Here is an 18,586-nt window from a genome sequence, read left to right on the forward strand (position 1 = left end):
TATTTAGTCAGAATTAAACTCTATTTCCTCGAAATAAGGTTGTATTTGGAACTCAGAGAATTAAAAAAAAAACAAACTTTTCTTAAAACCCCACTCCAAAAATCTGATCTTGGTGAAGAGGAGTGTATGTTCGTTTCACCTCATGGCGCACATAAACACAAGTAATCAGCTGGGTTTGTTAAGAGGTATCCACGTGTGGGAAAGGCTAACAAAAATCAAAACCCAGGTGATGAACACAGTGATCCATTCAGGCCACTTAATGCTTGAAGTACAACATCCAAACCTGCCACTGAGCAACATACGTGTGTAGTGGACAACACCAGACTGCCAGAAATACTGGAAGCACTTCTCTGTTTGCGACTAAAGTTAACAAGTTTCACCAACGCAGTTCTTCGTTTTCTAATCCCTAAACTAAACAAATACACACGCTAGATACATTCCCAGAATGTGAAAGAAAGAATAACTAGTGAATATTCACATGGGCTAACACCAGGCATGCAAAGTCCAAACAGTCCAGAAAAAAAAATTTAAAAGAAATAATTAAAAAAAGTTTCCAGCCCACCTCTTCAAATCCAATTGAAAAACAAAAGAAAATAAAAACAARATGAAGTGGGGGCCAATGGAAGACAAACAACCTGGCAACATCAAGGAAGAAGTAGTTGCTAGAATGGCTTTTTATTGGCTGTCACCACCTGAGGGCTCGGCCAATCAGTAGCTGCAGCCCCTTGTTGAGACAGGTTACAAATCAGACAAAAAAAAAATCCAAATAACAAAAAACATAACACGATTAAAAACTAGCTTAAAAAGTCGTAGACACACATTATAGTAAGTTTCTCTGCTATAGTAATTTTTTTCTATATCATATTAAAGTCATGTAATAAAGAGAAAAGTGTTATAGTTTTTTTTTTTAATCTATTACATCGTCATCATCATTATCACCATCAGCACCAACATCGGTTCTGTTTTCAGATTTGTTCCTACTGGTGAAAACTTGTGTAGACCACATTCTGGGTGGGAATTAAAGGGCTCTATTGGTTGAAAGAGGGAGGAAGAGAGGACTACTTCCTGTTCTTCATCCTTCCTGTTTTTAATCTCTTCTTGCTTCTAAAGACTGCATCATTGTCGACCAGCGGATTGATTTTCACCTGGGGGTGGGGGTGGGGGTATAAACAGAAGAATTGGACTTGTGTGGCAGCTCTCTTTATCTTTCACTGAAATTCCTCGGCTTTTCTCTCTGTCCCCCCTCCCTCTCTCTGCCTCTGTTCTGCTCTAGCGGGGAATGGCGGGAGTCGTTTAGTGACAAATAAGAAACCCATTCGTCTTAGTCCTACATTATCGTCGTGCTTTTCACCCTTTTTCTTTTCCCTTTCCTCCACTCTCACGCTCTCTGTGGTGTATTTTTATTATTATTATTTTTTTGGTTTTCTTCAACAGGACACCTCCATGGTTTGGGAGGGGCTGGGCGGCATCTGGCCCCCCTGCGAGCCCTGAGACAGGGTGCGGGAGCGAGAGCGGGAGCCGTCCATGGAGTAGGAAGAGGAGAGCGAGGTGGTGCGAGAGCGGGACAGGCGGGTCATGCAGGAGGAGGCCACTGTGGAGAAACAAAGAGACTCACATTAGCTGCAAGGTTACATCTTTAAAGTGTGGCGGGAGAGYTGGAAACAACACACCTAGTTTGTAATATACTTGCAGGATATTATCTTCATCCTTTAGAGTAAGCTAACACTTTGAAAACAAGCCAGTACAAATGTAAGGTATTTTATCGAGTCTTCTTCGATGTCATTTCCAGAAAGCGTGACTAAGTTCTGACGAGGGGTGTTAAAACTAATGTGGTGTGAAAGAACGGTGCCAATTACCTGTGGCCTAAAGTCCTGAGTACTTGGCCCAGCTGAAAAATGTTGTGGTAATCCATGCATGGGCAACTAAATYCTCAATGATTCGGGCTTGTACTTTGAACTATTGTGAAAGAAATCCAAGTGTTCAAAGTCCAGGACAACTGGAATTGAACCTGACACCTTTAAATCTGTCAGTACAGGTCAGAGTTTGGTCCGTTTTATACTCCATTCGAAGCCATAATACCGTCTCTCATTAACGTAAACGCATGACGAAAATTTCAACATTTCATTCTAAGGCTACGTTTGTCCTAGTCCCTTGTTCTTTGCTTTGCTTCGAACAGAGGATCTGGACTCAGCTATTGAGACAACTGCTTGCTGGGYGGTGTGGACTCTGTTGGATCTGGATCCTACCCAATCACTAACGTTTGGRCATGATGTGTGTAGCARGCTAGCTCGACCGTGAAAGAAGCTATGCTAAGAAGCTAACTAGAAATCGSGWGCYRTGTAAACAACCATCCCCTACTGGGAAGAGAGACGTAACGAGCCAAACGAGACGGRTGTAAATGAGCGCTGCAGGCTTTGCAAGACTAATGTAATTTAATTCAGAAGCCTTGTCAACACGGACTGGCTTCATTCACTTCCTCCGCTGCCATTGCCAAACTAAAGACAGATTAAACAGCGCAGGAAATTGATGTCATRGTTCAAAATTCCTCCTTCTGTTCGCTGATTGGCCAGGTTGAAATTCTGCCKAAGAAATCCATGTCAATAAAGYGAGATTAGYGTTGAYCAAAACCTCGTAGGAAAGGCAAWGGCCAGGCTAGCTTCGTCCACATCTTCTCAACACAAGGCCCGGGCCAAACCTTCTCTCACAGTAGRYTACATGAAGTTTTGTGTGAWTGGTCAGAAGTTTGTGGGAGTGTTTGTTTATGCAGAAACACACTCAAACAACAATAGCAGCATTTTGCTTCAACTACTCCGCTTCCACAAGCCAGCTGTTGTGCGTCCAGACGTGCAGTTGTCCGAGGCAGAAAGTATGTCTACACTCTAAAAATGAAATGTTGGATTTACTTAACCGTGTTATGTGACCCCGTTCCACTTAACTGAGTTGAGTAAATTCAAAGCAACATACTCATGTTCTTTGGTTAAAAAACTGGTATATTGCTTTGAATTTACTCAACTCAGTTAAGTGGAACGGGGTCACATAACATGGTTAAGTAAATCCAACATTTCATTTTTTACAGTGTATTAATATGACTTTTTTGCAGACTCTTATAAAGGTAATGAAATAGCCAAAAACTCCTGGATGGAGATAGTACAGATGTACGAGTGGTGGGAGTGGAAAGCTCTATCTATGATAAATTTGAGGCCAAATAACATTTCAGGACAGAGTGGAGACCCTGGCGAGAAGAAACCCATGCTGTCACATGTACTATGGAGGGAAAGGTTTCCCCAGACGCTCTGCACCTTAACCCCGTCTCAACTGTCGATTCTCACTCTTAACGATTCATGCGTGTTCGGTTCTGGTCAAGTGTGTGTGGCTGTGCCWCAATTCAGGGGCTGAAGTCTACCTAGATTGCGGCCCACGGAGGTCACAGCCWATGTAGTCCATGTAGGCTAAAACGGCCGGGGCGCCCTCCTTGGATAATGGTAGAGCTAACACTGCTATGTATGTTAGAGACTACTGGGTCAGTCCAAGTCCTGACTATGAGGGAAATATCTGGTCCCATCCAGGATTGGACAGTATTCATTTGGGTGTCCATGCCTAAGCACCATTGTGTGGATGACCTTGCTTTTTTATCATCATGTTTGCTTCACTACTCTTTSCCACCCCYTGACAAAKAAGAAATATTTTGAAACTGTTTTTCCCACAAATTGAACACCCCTTGTATAATTCATTATCCTCTCAGACTGTAAACACTGAAACTCTTAGTGACTTCCATTGTATTTGAGCTCAGAAAGGAAGACTTCAGTGAACTTACTGTAGCCCATGCCCTGGATGAAATACTTGAAAGCCTCAGTAAGTTTAGCGGGCTYCAGAGAAAAATAAAAACAAAGTCATGTTACATTTTAAGACCAGCACAAAGATCCATGTAGAGCGCTAAATTTAAATTGTTTAAAGTTACAGCAAATGCTTTATCATCTTAAATTACCCACATTATTCCTGAGTAATGTGTGATTTGTATTTGTTACCTGGGTCAGCTGAGGGAGACCACCAGCATCAGCCATCTGTGAGGGGGCAGACAACARGAGTTACTGAGAAAAGAATGTAAGGAGACAGAGACAATAAACAGGATGCCTCACCTTCAGGAATGAGGTTGTTGTTGGGTCCAGTTTACTGTTACACTCCACCTGGTTGTCACAGACAAAATCAATAATTAAAATGGTTCCATTTCACAAAACAAGCCTCAGAGAGTTTGCTGTAAAACTTACAGCTGCRTCCTCGTACGGAGCTGAATCTCCCACCACCAACATCACGGGACACCTGAGACGGACACACATTACAGCTCAGATGATATGTTTTACAGGTTTACATTAAAAAAACAAAAAAACAAAGCATTGTTACTTGAAAGAGTAGTTGCGGTCGATGTTCAGGTCTCTGCGGCTGCAGGAACAAAAAGGCGATGTGAATGGTTGTTCGACGGCGAGTCTTCGTGTTAAATGATTGTGGGAGTGCTGTACCTGTTGTACGTCTTCCAGAAGAGCTCTATGTTGGCCAGGTTGGAGGCTTTAGAGATGCGTTCTCTGTGAGACTGAACTAGTTCTGTGTTTGATGACAACTCCTCCTATTAAAATGATTTCAAGCGAATCAGCAGCAAATACAAAATGATCCACTCATCATGTTCTTTCGTGGTAAATCAAACTTTGACTGTTGGTACCTGACTGAAAAGGTGGGTCAGGATCTGCTCTGTGAAGGTGGAAGTCACAGAACTGAGCTGAAGAAGAGGAAAAAGAGGAAGATCAATGATGCTGTTCGATTATCATTGTGACATATATCTATTAGAAACATTCACACAATCAATAGCTCTGTAGGGAACAGAGCCTGGATGAAGTCACCTAATTTCCCATCCCAGGCTGAACCTAAGATGACGAACAGCTCCCCTCAGGGCTAAGCAGATCATAGTATCATGTTTCTGAGTACAGTAGGTCAATTATCAGACGCTTAAAGACGAAGACCAGACAAACCTTCTGAGCGGCCCAGTCCATCCATCCTCGAGCATTAGTGTCGATGTTGATCAGAACCAGACCCTCCACTGAATCGGGATTTGCGAGCTAGATAGTGGGTGGTGAGTTCAAAACAGAAAAGAAATAATGAGAACCCAAGGTGTTTCATATCTCACCCCATCATATTTGTTTTATTCATGACAACACATCCATTCCTGCATTGCAGACCTGCTACCTCATCCAGTAAGAGTTGAATCAGCAGCAGTGAAGTTTTTACTTTGCAATATTGCTGCAAAAACTGCAATATTCATGCTACAATCTTGGGAATGATGTGCATATTTATTTGTTACAATTTGGTCACAAGGTGTCTTAAATATGTCGATTAAATTGCAGTTTATTTTCTTTTTTTGCCTTTATTTAGTCACAGTTTTGGTTCGCGTGTCACTAAACCCACATATGTAAAGTTGTCTTTCATTTCTCACGCTGTCTGACTCAGAAACAAAAATAAGGGTTTGAAACAGGTTCCATACGCCCATGATGGTTCTGACCGGGAATTTGTTTGGCACGAGCATAGCCAAATTGCTCTTTTTTCATTTGATTCCACATTGACAAACGTTTCCCAAAGTAAACTCTTGTCTAACCATCCAGTGATCCAGTTTCTATCACTTATTCAGGTGACAGGTTCCCAATGGAAACCCAGACTTCCCTCTTCCCAGGGACATTCTACAGCTCCTCCTGGGAAAAACCCTACTGTGTTTCCAGGCCAGAGAGATTTCTTAAACCATCCAGCAAGTTAGGTTTGCGCTAAAGTTTACTTCTAGAAAGACGTAGCCAGAAAATCTCTAGGGAGAAGTGTGACTGTAATAAGAACCACTGTTGGCTCTTACATCACTTGGATGAATAACCTTCACAACGCATATCAAAGTCATGAGCTACTAAAAAAGAGATATTTAACCTCCAGCTCTTAGGCCTTTGTTTTGGTCCTTTTACATCATCTCAACTCAGTGCTACCAGGTCAGCCCAGCACAGGTTCAGCATCTTTACATTGGGTGGTCCCACCCACATTCAGCCCTGTTCTTAGATCCTACTTCACCTAGGTACCAGGTGAGGGGAATGGAGGGGAATTTCGACGTCGATGGACTGCAGCCGATTGATTGGCCTGAAAGCGAAGTCAATCATAAAAGCGTCTTCACAGGAATCAAACAGACCTTTTAAGCCCTTGAAACCACAGCATTTGTTTTTTTTTTAATTACTTTTGGATTCTATATATACATCCAGTAAAATGGAAACACTTTGGTACTATGAGGTGGTGCAGACGATTCCTTATTTTTGGCTGATAACAGAATTTCGATGAAACTAGATCAGGGGTGGGCGATCCTGGTCCTTGAGGGCCATTATCCTGCATGGTTTACTAATTGCTCCAACACACCGGATTTGAATAAATGGGAGATTGCCAGCCTTCAGCAGAACCTGAAGACTGGATCAGGTGTGTTAGAGCAGGAACACAAGTAAAACATGCATGAGAGTGGCCCTCAAGGACCAGGATTACTCACTCCTGAGCTAGACCAAATGGACTTGACCGACAGAGGAAAATGGAGGCCTCAACTCGGCCACCGTATTTTCAGAAACAGCATTTTGTGATCTTATTTCACATTTATTTACTTGTTGTTGGTAAGTTTCCAGTGGCCATGCTATGACTTCTCCTATACATCGAAGCAACACTCCAATTGTGATGACTGGACATAGGCATCGGTGACCCCCATGACCAGGTAGGAAGAAGTGAGTAAATGTAATGGATGAGTAGATGGACATGTTACCAAAATCAAAGTGCCCCTGTGCCATTTTTATCATAAAATATGACAGTCTGAAGTGCAGAAATGGATGTAATAAAAGAAAATAAAAGAAGCTAATGAGACAAAGTTTTAATTATCTTGCGTGCAGACTTTTTACAGTCAATAGTCAAAACAGTTTTAAGAATAACAATTTTTTATTAAATTTTGAGTAACTTTTACTTTACCTACAGTTAAATTTGGAAATAATTCACTAGAAACATCTATTGAACAATATCAACAATATGAACTTCTTAATAGCACAACATAATAAAAGAATAATGCAACACACAACTAATAGACTAAACTCCTTCCCCTGGTAGCTGCCTGTCAGAAAATCAAAGCTTTGAATTGTGATTCTTTTTTAAGAGAATTATATAATCTTGATTCTTGTTCCAGGACTCGCTATAATATTCTGGAGCAGCGTGACTAAAGCAACATCAAATGTTGGCAACTACTAATTTTATGTTTTGAAAAACACACCTTATGATTAAAAATGACAAGTTTAGAAAGCACAGTTACTCACTGCGAACTTGGAGAGGACATATGCTCCTGCTCCCACACCCACTCCAATGACAGTACGGAAGCTGACAAAGAGAAAAGTTAACACAATTTGTACCAACACAATTTGTAATGTGGGTTGCTAAAATATTTCCCCACATTGGTATTCTTTCTATTTTAGTCCCTTACAACTTGGTTTCTAAATGGATTTTCTTAACGACTGTGTAGGTCCATCATAAATAAAATACTATACAGGTGCTGGTCATAAAATTAGAATATCATGAAAAAGTAGATTTATTTCAGTATTTCCATTTAAAAAGTGAAACTTGTATATTATATTCATATATTACATACAAACTCATATATTTCAAATGTTTATTTCATTTAATTTTGATGATTACAAATGACAACAAATGAAAATCTCAAATTCAGCATATCAGAAAATTAGAATATTACTGAAGACCAATAAAAACAAAGGATTTATAGAAATGTTGGCCAACTGAAAAGTATGAACATGAAAAGTATGAGCATGTACAGCACTCAGTATTTAGTTGGGGCTCCTTTGGCCTGTATTACTGCAGCAATGCGGCGTGGCATGGAGTCGATCAGTCTGTGGCACTGCTCAGGTGTTATGATAGCCCAGGTTGCTCTAATAGTGGCTTTTAGCTCTTCTGAATTGTTGGGTCTGGTGTATTGCATCTTCTTCTTCACAATACCCCATAGATTTTCTATGGGGTTAAGGTCAGGAGAGTTTGCTGGCCAATTAAGAACAGGGATACCATGGTCCTTCAACCAGGTACTGGTAGCTTTGGCACTGTGTGCAGGTGCCAAGTCCTGTTGGAAAATGAAATCTGCATCTCCAAAAAGTTGGTCAGCAGCAGGAAGCATGAAGTGCTCTAAAACTTCCTGGTATGTGGCTGCGTTGACCTTGGACCTCAGAAAACACAATGGACCAACACCAGCAGATGACATGGCACCCCAAACCATCACTGACTGTGGAAACTTTACACTGGACTTCAAGCAACGTGGATGAAGTGCCTCTCTTCTTTTCCTCCAGACTCTGGGACCTTGATTTCCAAAGGAAATGCAAAATTTACTTTCATCAGAGAACATGACTTTGGACCACTCACCAGCAGTCCAGTCCTGTTTCTCTGTAGCCCAGGCAAGACGCTTCTGACGCTGTCTGTGGTTCAAGAGTGGCTTGACACAAGGAATGTGACAGCAGAAACCCATGTCTTTCATACGTCTGTGTGTGGTGGTTCTTGAAGCACTCACTCCAGCTGCAGTCCACTCTTTGTGAATCTCCCCCACATTTTTGAATGGGTTTTGTTTCACAATCCTCTCCAGGGTGCGGTTATCTCTCTTGCTTGTACATTTTTTTCGACCACATCTTTTCCTTCCCTTCGCCTCTCTATTAATGTGCTTGGACACAGAGCTCTGTGAACAGCCAGCCTCTTTAGCGATGACCTTTTGTGTCTTGCCCTCCTTGTGCAAGGTGTCGATGGTCGTCTTTTGGACAACTGTCAAGTCAGCAGTCTTCCCCATGATTGTGTAGCCTATAGAACTAGACTGAAAGACCATTTAAAGGCCTTTGCAGGTGGTTTGAGTTAATTAGCTGATTAGAGTGTGGTACCAGGTGCCATCCATTTTGAACCTTTTCACAAGATTCTAATTTTCTGATATGCTGAATTTGAGATTTTCATTTGTTGTCATTTGTAATCATCAAAATTAAACAAAATAAACATTTGAAATATATGAGTTTGTATGTAATGTATGAATATAATATACAAGTTTCACTTTTTAAATGGAATTACTGAAATAAATCTACTTTTTCATGATATTCTAATTTTATGACCAGCACCTGTKGATTAAGGTAAATGAAATAAAATTGTTTTATGTCATTGTAAAAACTAAAAAGGTGGTGCATAAGCATCTGCCTGCTTTGCTTTGAAGCTTCAACCGTTAACTTTAGAAGCCACACAATTTTCCCACCTGTGGGCAAATCCAGGAGTCAAACAATCTCAGAATATCTCAAAGTAGAATGGTCTACCACCAGCAAGGAAAGAAAAGAAGACCAAAAATCTCTCCATACAGGTCAGAGACAAGATATCCCAGTCCTTGATCATCCTTGATAATGCACCATTACATTCAGTATTGGAAAACGGAAAGATGTTGCTTTGAGATGTCCTCTGGAGCCGGTGGTAGTGGTGGGTGAGAGGAGGATGTTGGCAAAGCTGACAGCCATCATGGACAACCCCCACCACCCTCTGCATGAAACCGTGGAGGGGCTGAGCAGCTCCTTCAGTCAGAGACTTAAACATCCTTGCTGCAGGACGGAGCGCTTTCGTAGTTCATTCATTCCAACTGCAGTTAGACTGTATAACACATCATAATGTTATCAGTCACTTGGGCAATTCACCTACACTGCCATCAGTAATATGCACCTGCATATATATTCATTTATGTACTGTACCAGGTATATGTACACTGTTGTATATCACGAGTATAGTGTTTTTTTTTTGTTTTGTTTTTTACTTAACTTTCTTTATTCGATCTCACCCTGTCCTATTTTGAGATGCTGTAATGTGCAAATTTCCCCACTGTGGGATCAATAAAGTTTTTTCTTATCTTATCTTATCTTATCTTATCTTATCTTATCTTATCTTATCTTATCTTATCTTATCTTATCTTATCTTAGCAAACCTGCCATATGTGAGTTGTCCACCAAAACTTGGAGGCCAAAGAAAACCCTGATGAAACAGAGTAGCTCTTCCGCAGAGATAGGAGCATCTGGCAAAAGGACCACTATAAGCTGCTCACTGGGATTCTTCGACAAATAGCTTTCTAACCCATAACTTAAAGAAAAAAATAAGATGGTCCATTTGACATTTCTTCCTCAAACATGTGGAAGAAGATGTGATCAGACTAAAAGTGAACTTTGTGTTTACTTCTGCAATCCGTCTCTCTGCTTACAGACTGAAGCACCCGCCTTGCTCTGCTCTCACTGGCTAAAACTGTGACTCTGGTTCTCTTTATTGGTTGAAAGCAGCGTCAGTCAAATCTAGCCAGATAGAAGCCCCCAACAACACATGTTTTTATTCTCTCCTCCTCTTCACCTTTAAGAAATCTGCAGTAGAGACAAAGAACTTAAATCCTTCCTGCCTGACAAAACCTTGAGTAACATATTCAAGACTAACTTTACACATTATTCATAAATTCAATACTTTTAAAGACCCTTAATTTTAGAAACATAAATATAAGACTTTTCAAGATTTTTTAATGACCAGTGGACACCCTGGCACACTATATTGTGTTACGGAGAAACTGTTAAATGTTCACACTCTGATTTAATTTGAAGATTGTTTGATGCAAGCAACACCTGCCCAACCTGATGGAGCTGCAGCAGTTTGGTCATGAGGAATAGGAAAACAATCCCAGTGGCTTGATGGATTGAGTTTGTGACGACGAACCTGAAGAGACTTAATGTAACGTGGATCCACAAAGCATTGGCTTTGGGAGGGTGAATAAAACCCATTTTTATTCACCAATCTGGAGAGTTTGTGTAGATTATGTATAATCAGATTGAAAATCTATTTATATTCTAGGTGGTAAAGCAACAAAACAGAAAGAATACTAGGGGGAAAATAATTTTGCAACCTAATGTAAGCCCATGAACACAGCAAACTACAAAAAACATGTTTATTTGCAGACAGTCTGTGTGAGTGTGCAACAGCAGAAATGAGTTTGAACAAAATCAAATGATGTTGACTCACCTGAAAAACTGCAGCACAGCAGGAATCATCTCTGCAATGGTCTCCATGGAGGGATACTGATAACTACAAGGACAAGTAAAAATAAAAAAAAAAATGTTCACACTTTAAGAAAAAAGTCTACGATGAACATAATATCTGATATGGGAAGGATTTCTGGCCTCYGATCTCCTTAAAGGGACCCCTATTAGTTGTAACATTAGATTTTATTTGATAAACATATTTTAACTGTAAAATAAAGATGGTAAAAATACTGTAGACTGTTTCATTTAGTAATTTTTAAAAAATATATTTTAACATGGACGGAGCCATTTTATTTAAACATAAAGCATTCTGGGTAAATGCTGACATGGATAGATCATCGGTATGAGTGAGCTGTATCCACCCTGAAGGTTAATCTTGGACAATATCTGAAGTTTGGCTCTTTTAAATGAAACCAGAGAGCGTTGACAGAGCTAGCTCGACAAACAAGCTAAACTGAGGTCCTCCATCCATATTTTCTGTTGCAGGTTGAGTCACTTTTGCGTTCCCTTCTCTGTCATGTGGATGAAGAACCTCAGTGACGAGGAGAATGTGTAGCGCTGAGCTAATACATATAAATGGTGATAGCGTCGGGGCTAATGCTAAAGCTAACAGGCTAAGCTGAGGTTCTTCTTCCATGAAGCAGCTCTGTTGTCCTTCCATATTTTCAGTTACAGACTGAGTCATTTCTACCTTCTCCTCTCTGTCAACGCTCTCTGGTTTCATTTAAAAGAGCCAATCGTCAGATATTGTCCAAGATTAACCTTCAGGGTGGATATAGCTCGCTAGCAGCCTCGCACAGAGGACCTATCCATGCCATCATTTACCCAGAATGCTTTGCGTGTATATAAAATGGCCCCGTCCGTGTAATATATTTTTAAACTTTTAGTTTAAAAATGATAAAAACTGAACATCCTACAGTATTTTTACAGTCTTTATTTTACGGATAAAATATAGGTTTATTAAATAAAGTTTTATGTTACAACTATGAATCCCTTTAAACCATTTCAAATAACTGGACAGTTTTAATAGCTAACAATAAGGCAGCCTGATTTTCAGGTTTGACCTACTTTAAAGGAAACATACAACTAACTCGTCTGCTCACTGGGATTAAAAACACAAAAGTCTGTTGAATCATCATCGGGGTCGCAGGTTAGTGCTGGTTCAAGATGTGCATCGAAATCCTCCTGAGCCATAAAAACAATCAAAGAAAAGCAACAGAGTCACCCTGAGAAGCAGGGAGTAAGATGTGTAGAAAGAGAAATATGGAGGACTTAGTTTTACCCTCTTACAAAAGAGTATTAAACTGAGAGATATGAGAATTAAGAATGTTGGGTATTTTTAGAGGGGATTACTTTTAAGCTTGTACAGAAGATTGTTCCAAGACACTTACTTTAAGAAAAAAAATCCTTTCCACTGATGAAGCACCAGCTGGTCATTACAACCCACTATCACACTGAGAGAACGTCATACCCTGGGGGGTAAGTGGAAGCCCCCTCCTCTTGTCCCGGACCATCAATATGAATCAGGGTGAAGTTCTTGATGATCTCCTGCATCTCGTCGAACTTGAACAGAGTAGAGAAGCAGCTCTTACCTGCAAATGAAAAGAAAGATGAGCGGCTGAGCATGAATTAGATGAGGCTGAGTAGAAGGGGGAGGGGGACTTACTGTCCAGACCCACATCGTGGAAGGTGAGGATGGCGGGCCTGCGGGTGTTCCGTGTGCCATGGAGGGTCACGTGTAGAATGCCATGGGGGGTCTCAACGCTGTGCTCCTGAAGTCGACAACAAAGAAATGAATCATAGCACAGTAGTTTTTCATTTGCCTCCAAACACTGCTGCAAGGTGAAGAATTAGCCAAAACATAAATAAGTCTTGGTAAGGTTCATGGAGTATTGGTAAATTCCACTGAGTCTTGATAAAATCCACAGAGTCTTGGTAGGGTCCATGGAGTCTTGGTAAGGTCCATGGAGTATTTGTAAGATCCACAGATTCTTGGTAAGGTCCACTGAGTCTTGGTAAGGTCCACAGAGTCTTGGCAAGATCTATGGAGTCTTGGTAGGGTCAACAGAGTCTTGGTAAGGGCCTCAGAGTATTTGTAAGGCCCTCATAGTCTCTGTAAGGTCCGTAGACTATTGGTAAGTTTCACAATGTCTTGGTAAAATCTACAAAGTCTTGGTAAAGTCCACAGAGTCTTGGAAAGGCCCAAAGAGTATTCGTAGGTTCCACGGTGTCTTGGTAAAACCCACAGAATCTTGGTACGGTCCACAGAGTCTTAGTAAGGTCCATGGAGTATTGGTAAGATCCACAGAGTTTTGGTAGGGTTCACAGAGTCTTGGTAAGGGCCACAGAGTCTTGGAAAGGCTCAAAAAGTATTGGTAAGTTCCACAGTGTCTTGGTAAAATCCACAGAGTCTTGGTACGGTCCACCGAGTCTTGGTAAGGTCCATGGAGTATTGGTAAGATCCACAGAGTCTTGGTAGGGTTCACTGAGTCTTGGTATAGCCACAGAGTCTTGGTAAGGTCAACAGAGTCGTGGAAAGTTTGATGCAGTCTTGGTAAGGTCCACAGAGTCTTGGTAAACTCCACATAGTCTTGGTATGGTTCGCACAATCTTGATAAGGTCCACAGATTCTTGGTAAGGCCCACTCAGTCTTGGTAAAATCAATAGCTTTAGTAAGGTCCAGGGCCTCTTAGTAAGGTCCACAGATTCTTGGTAAGGTCCACTCAGTCTTGGTAAAGTCAATAGCTTTGATAAGATTCAGGGCCTCTTAGTAAGTTCCACAGATTCTTGGTAAGGTCCGCTCAGTCTTGGTAAAGTCAAAATATTTGATAAGGTCCAGGGTCTCTGAGTAAGGTCCACAGGGTCCTGGTATGGTCCGCATAGTCTTGGTAAGGTCCACAGATTCTTGGTAAGGTTCACTGAGTCTTGGTAAGGTCAATAGCCTTGGCAAGGTCCACATAGTCTTGGTAAAGTCAATAGATTTGGTAAGGTCCGGGGCCTCTTAGTAAGGCTCACAGAGTCTTGGTAACGGTTTTGCTAAGTGAAATCAAGGCCATCAAGTACTGCAGTACACCAGGTGTTTTGGGGTCTGCACATCGTGGAGGGACGTTCAATTTTAAATAGGACGGCTCTTCTTTTGCCTGGGCTAAGGCTGTGAATGTGGCAAGATCATGAAATCAGGGCTAAGGCTGTGAATGTGACAAGATCATGAAATCAACAGGACATGAAACCTGTGGTGGTAGCATATGCCAACGTGACATGGTTATATAGAGAGCTGTGCCAGCATGAAAAAACTGAAGGCATAAAAAATTTAAATAAAAAATAAAAATGTGCTGGGGATGCTGAGACCACAATAGAGTCAAGATTTTCTTCACACTGAAATAAGGGTTCTAAATTTGCCTCAGTCCAGCCATATTCTAACAGGTCTAACAGGTTGTTGAAGTCAGGGAGAGTGTAGCACAGTGCAACAGGTTCTTTTAATCGGCACCTTGCAGGCTCCATAAGTATCAGACGAGGCTGCCACTCCACTAGCATTTGCGGAGAGTGATTTGGGGAGTCTACATTTGTAATAACCCTAATTAAATCTAATWTAAATGCAGCTGTAGACCAATAAAAATACTGAAACTAAACATCAAACTGCTTGAATGCATATGAAATCTGTGTTTTGTAAAGTTCATGAAATTATCAAGTGTTGTTGACTCCTGTCAGTCAGAGGGGCTGGATGTTGACTCTTAAATCATCTTCAGTCAAAAAGGTCAAACTAGCTCTCATGTTTCTGTTCATTAAAACTTCAAAAAAGCGATTCCTCCACCTCCAATGTTTACCTTTATCATGTCTCTGAGAATCTTGTACTCCTTCACACTTCAGGTTTGATAAACTTTTGTAATATGTTGCCTCTGGCAGAGAACACGAGTTTCACAGGTTGATGTGTAATATTTATCGAGCCTTTTGCAGCTTATTTGCACATTTCATTTTCTGACGTGATTATCCAGCCCTAGGGACTCTTCTTGACAAAACGTTGGTTTCTTTGGAGCTCACATCACAGTAAGTTAACACTTCACAAGTATTGCATTGTTTTTGAAAGAGACTTACCAATTTTTATCTTTCGATTTCAAGCAAATGTATTGTTTGGTTCATTTAACTGAGATTATGAGATTAATGCAGACTTACCTGTCCTTGGTCCAAGAGTATCCTAGCAGCTAGCTCAGCGGCATCCTGTCAGAAACATAAAAGTAGTTTCATCAGCTGAATACATATTTGTTTTTAACATTGTTTTAATACGAAAAAAATATTCCATTAACGCGACCTCTGATATGCACATATATACTCACATACATACATACATACATACATATTACATACATACATACATATTACACACATACATACATACATACATACATATTATACACACACACACACACACACACACACACACACACACACACACACACACATATATATATATTTTCAAAAATGTCCTTTATTTTTTTTAAATAAATCTCCATTCACATATTTCTAACAAAAATGCCAAAATACCCACACTCCTCCACTAGGTGGCCAAGAGAATCCACACTTAACGCCATCTCAAGATTTAGAGAAACAACTTAATTTGGCTACCAATTCTCCAGAAACCTATTTTACTTTAATACCAGTTAATGTTTCCTCTTATGTATTTATAGTTTTAGCACACGATCAAATTTCCTAAAAATGTACTTTTGTTGTCTATTATTAGCATGTCTGTTTAATGTGCGCTCCTTGGTCCTCAAGCAGTGGTGGCTGGTCAATAGGGGCGCTAGGGTGCCGCCCCACCACTATTTTTGGTACACAAAAAAATTATAATAAATAAAACAAGATAAAGTATTATAAATATTTTGAAAAAAATATTGTATATATGTTTTCTGATAAGTAAAATAAATAATTTAGAGTTATTGATGTGTAAACTTCATTTTACTCATGAGCTTTTTTGTGTTGAGTCACTTCTGGGTTACGAGCTGTTTGCCACCCCAGATTCCCATAGACAAGTCATTGTAAGATTTTGGACATGCGCAGTAAGTCCCCAATGCAAAAGAATAGGGTGGTCTGGGGCTCAGCTTGTGGCCGCCCCGCAGCTGACCTCACACAACAGGTAGTGGTTACAGTGCGTAACCAATGTTTTTCAAGCATCAGGATCTGATCCATGGATTAAAACAGGTAAAAGAAAAGCTAAAATACTTTTTAAAGCTTGTTAATCACAGTATATCATGTACTGTATATTATATGTTAATGGTGAACACAACTTAAAATTATATATTTTTATGTTGCTTATGTTTTTGACAGATAATAGAAGATATTTTTCTTCTTTTTGCTGCCTTTCATTTTATTTATCTTTTTCTTCTGTTGCACATAGCATTTATTTTCTTTTTTAATGAAATAAACACATTTTTAAAACAAAAATATAATAGTTTACCTTAGAGATGCAACAATTTGTTACTATTAAAATAACATTAATTGTTCTCTACATATTAAAAATATATTAGAAAGCTCACTTGTAGCCATCTCCATATTGAATTAAATTTGTGCATTTATGTTTTTTAGGTTTGTGACTCCATCTTGAGCCATTCGCAAAACATCTGATCAGTGCTTCACTGCTGCAGGCAGACAGATTCCTGCAGGACAGTTCTCTGAAGCAGCTCTGAAGAGCATGGAGGCTCACCCAGTGCTGAACAGGACCAAGAAGTCTGATCTAGTCAGGAACTGCAGTGGTGCTGTGACTCTMTCCCAGCTCTTCATGGAGAACAATCTGCAGGACACCTTCAGAGACTGTGACTCTGCACTGCACTGACCATGATCTATAAGAATCTGGTTAAAACATCCCTGACTTGAACCAGAGAGTCATAAAGAAATTTGCTTCTCAGTTACAGAGGAGCAACATTTTTATACTAAAAATAAGAACTACATGACTGTTTTATTATTTCGATTTATTTAATAAATACTCTGGTGTGAAACAACTTAGTACATGTTTGATTGCTTTTTGAGATGTGTCTATTTTGGAGTTGACTTCCTAACTGTGTTTTTGTCAGAGAGCTGCAGTTCCCTTTTTGTCCACCAGGTATCAGCAGTGAGACACAAACAGCTCTGCTCTCTGCACCAACGCTTTCATGCTGAAGCTGCTCTGCAGAAGCAAAGCTGCAGAAGCAAAGCTGCAGAAGCAGAGCAGGATCTGCTCTCAGTCCCTTGGGGCTTTGACGTCAACCTGGCAGATATAAGCGAACGCTGCTGCAGCTTCACACACACATAATGTAGACATGCACACTTAAACTAGCATGCAAAGAGTTTTCACATGTGCTCAGAAAACAGGTTGTTAAACTGTTCGATTTGCTCAGACTCAAAGGCACAAATACGCACATTCAAACAGAACAGGACTGACGAGCTCTTGTGTTTTAACAGCTACTGTATGTTTAATTTTTGTAGCTAACGCTCACTGAATATGTCCTTGTGTTCGTGGATTGCAATAAATCTACAAATATTTGTATTTTTGCATGATTTATGCACATTAGGATACAAACAGAGCATGCACATATATTTCAAGCAATAGTTTACAGCTTTTCTAACCTTGGCGGGATCAGTGTGACCCGTAAGTAAAGGCTTGTCCTCTGTGATGGCGATTTCCTGCATGTCTGATGTCATATTGTTGCCTCCTGTTGATCAAAAAACAATAACACACAATCAAAAAACATTATTTAAAWTTTTTTTTTCATGTTGTTCATTCTCAAATACTCTGTGGTATGAATTGCCGTATGGGCACACTGTGGCCTCTGCATGTACTTCGGCACATACACACTGAGTGATTAAATACTACATGTAGATGCTTTCCTCTGGGATCTAAAGTGGGCTGTGGGACTTTAGGAAAGTTAATTAGTAATTAGTGCCAGCAGAGATGAGCTGAAAAAAAAAGTGGGGCAAAAACTATGAGCTAAAAATGGAAACAGAAGAGGCAATGGAGAAGATGGATACATCATCACACTGTTAAAAGCACATTTAAGGTGAGTGAATCACACATATGGTAAGTATTCACTTTAAATATGCAGCAAGATGAAAAAAGCAGATAAAGTCAGGTCAAATATCGTTGCACAGGAAATATAATACGTGTGCAAAATGACAGCAAACATGAACTTGTGCCTGATTAAGATAAGAAACAGATCAATTTTGACAGGTTTAAAGCTACTTTGTTGGTTATTGGAAGAATCCCTGACGGGTCCCTATGGGGCTTGATGAAGCGCTATATAAGGTCAGTCCATTTACCATTTACCATGRCAGGACCACAGCAGTGAAAACATGATCACCTGAAATAATAACCACGCTGGATCCTTCCACTCCAATGACAGAGCTGAGGGTTCTATTCCACCACTATTCAGTCACATGTTGAAGGGCAAGACACTGAACCCCCACTACGTCAAACGTGTGTCCTATCAGTGTATGAATGT

At 40.2% G+C, this 18,586-nt stretch overlaps 1 protein-coding gene across 1 annotated transcript; it reads right to left on the reverse strand.

The window, feature by feature from the left end:
* Window positions 1-649: 649 nt before the first annotated feature.
* On the reverse strand, window positions 650-17,800 carry ndrg2 (NDRG family member 2; the record flags this gene model as incomplete). Its single annotated transcript, XM_014031020.1, is given in 15 exon segments — window positions 650-1,591; window positions 3,815-3,866; window positions 4,026-4,061; window positions 4,137-4,184; window positions 4,266-4,317; window positions 4,399-4,437; window positions 4,515-4,618; window positions 4,712-4,768; window positions 5,019-5,105; window positions 7,353-7,413; window positions 11,101-11,163; window positions 12,592-12,712; window positions 12,787-12,892; window positions 15,291-15,335; window positions 17,715-17,800. Coding segments are annotated over 15 exon segments (1,110 nt in total). The 3' UTR covers window positions 650-1,427.
* Between the last annotated feature and the right edge of the window lie 786 nt (window positions 17,801-18,586).

This window comes from Austrofundulus limnaeus, unplaced genomic scaffold (genome assembly GCF_001266775.1).
Source record: "Austrofundulus limnaeus strain Quisiro unplaced genomic scaffold, Austrofundulus_limnaeus-1.0 Scaffold1161, whole genome shotgun sequence".
NCBI classification, from domain to species: domain Eukaryota; kingdom Metazoa; phylum Chordata; class Actinopteri; order Cyprinodontiformes; family Rivulidae; genus Austrofundulus; species Austrofundulus limnaeus.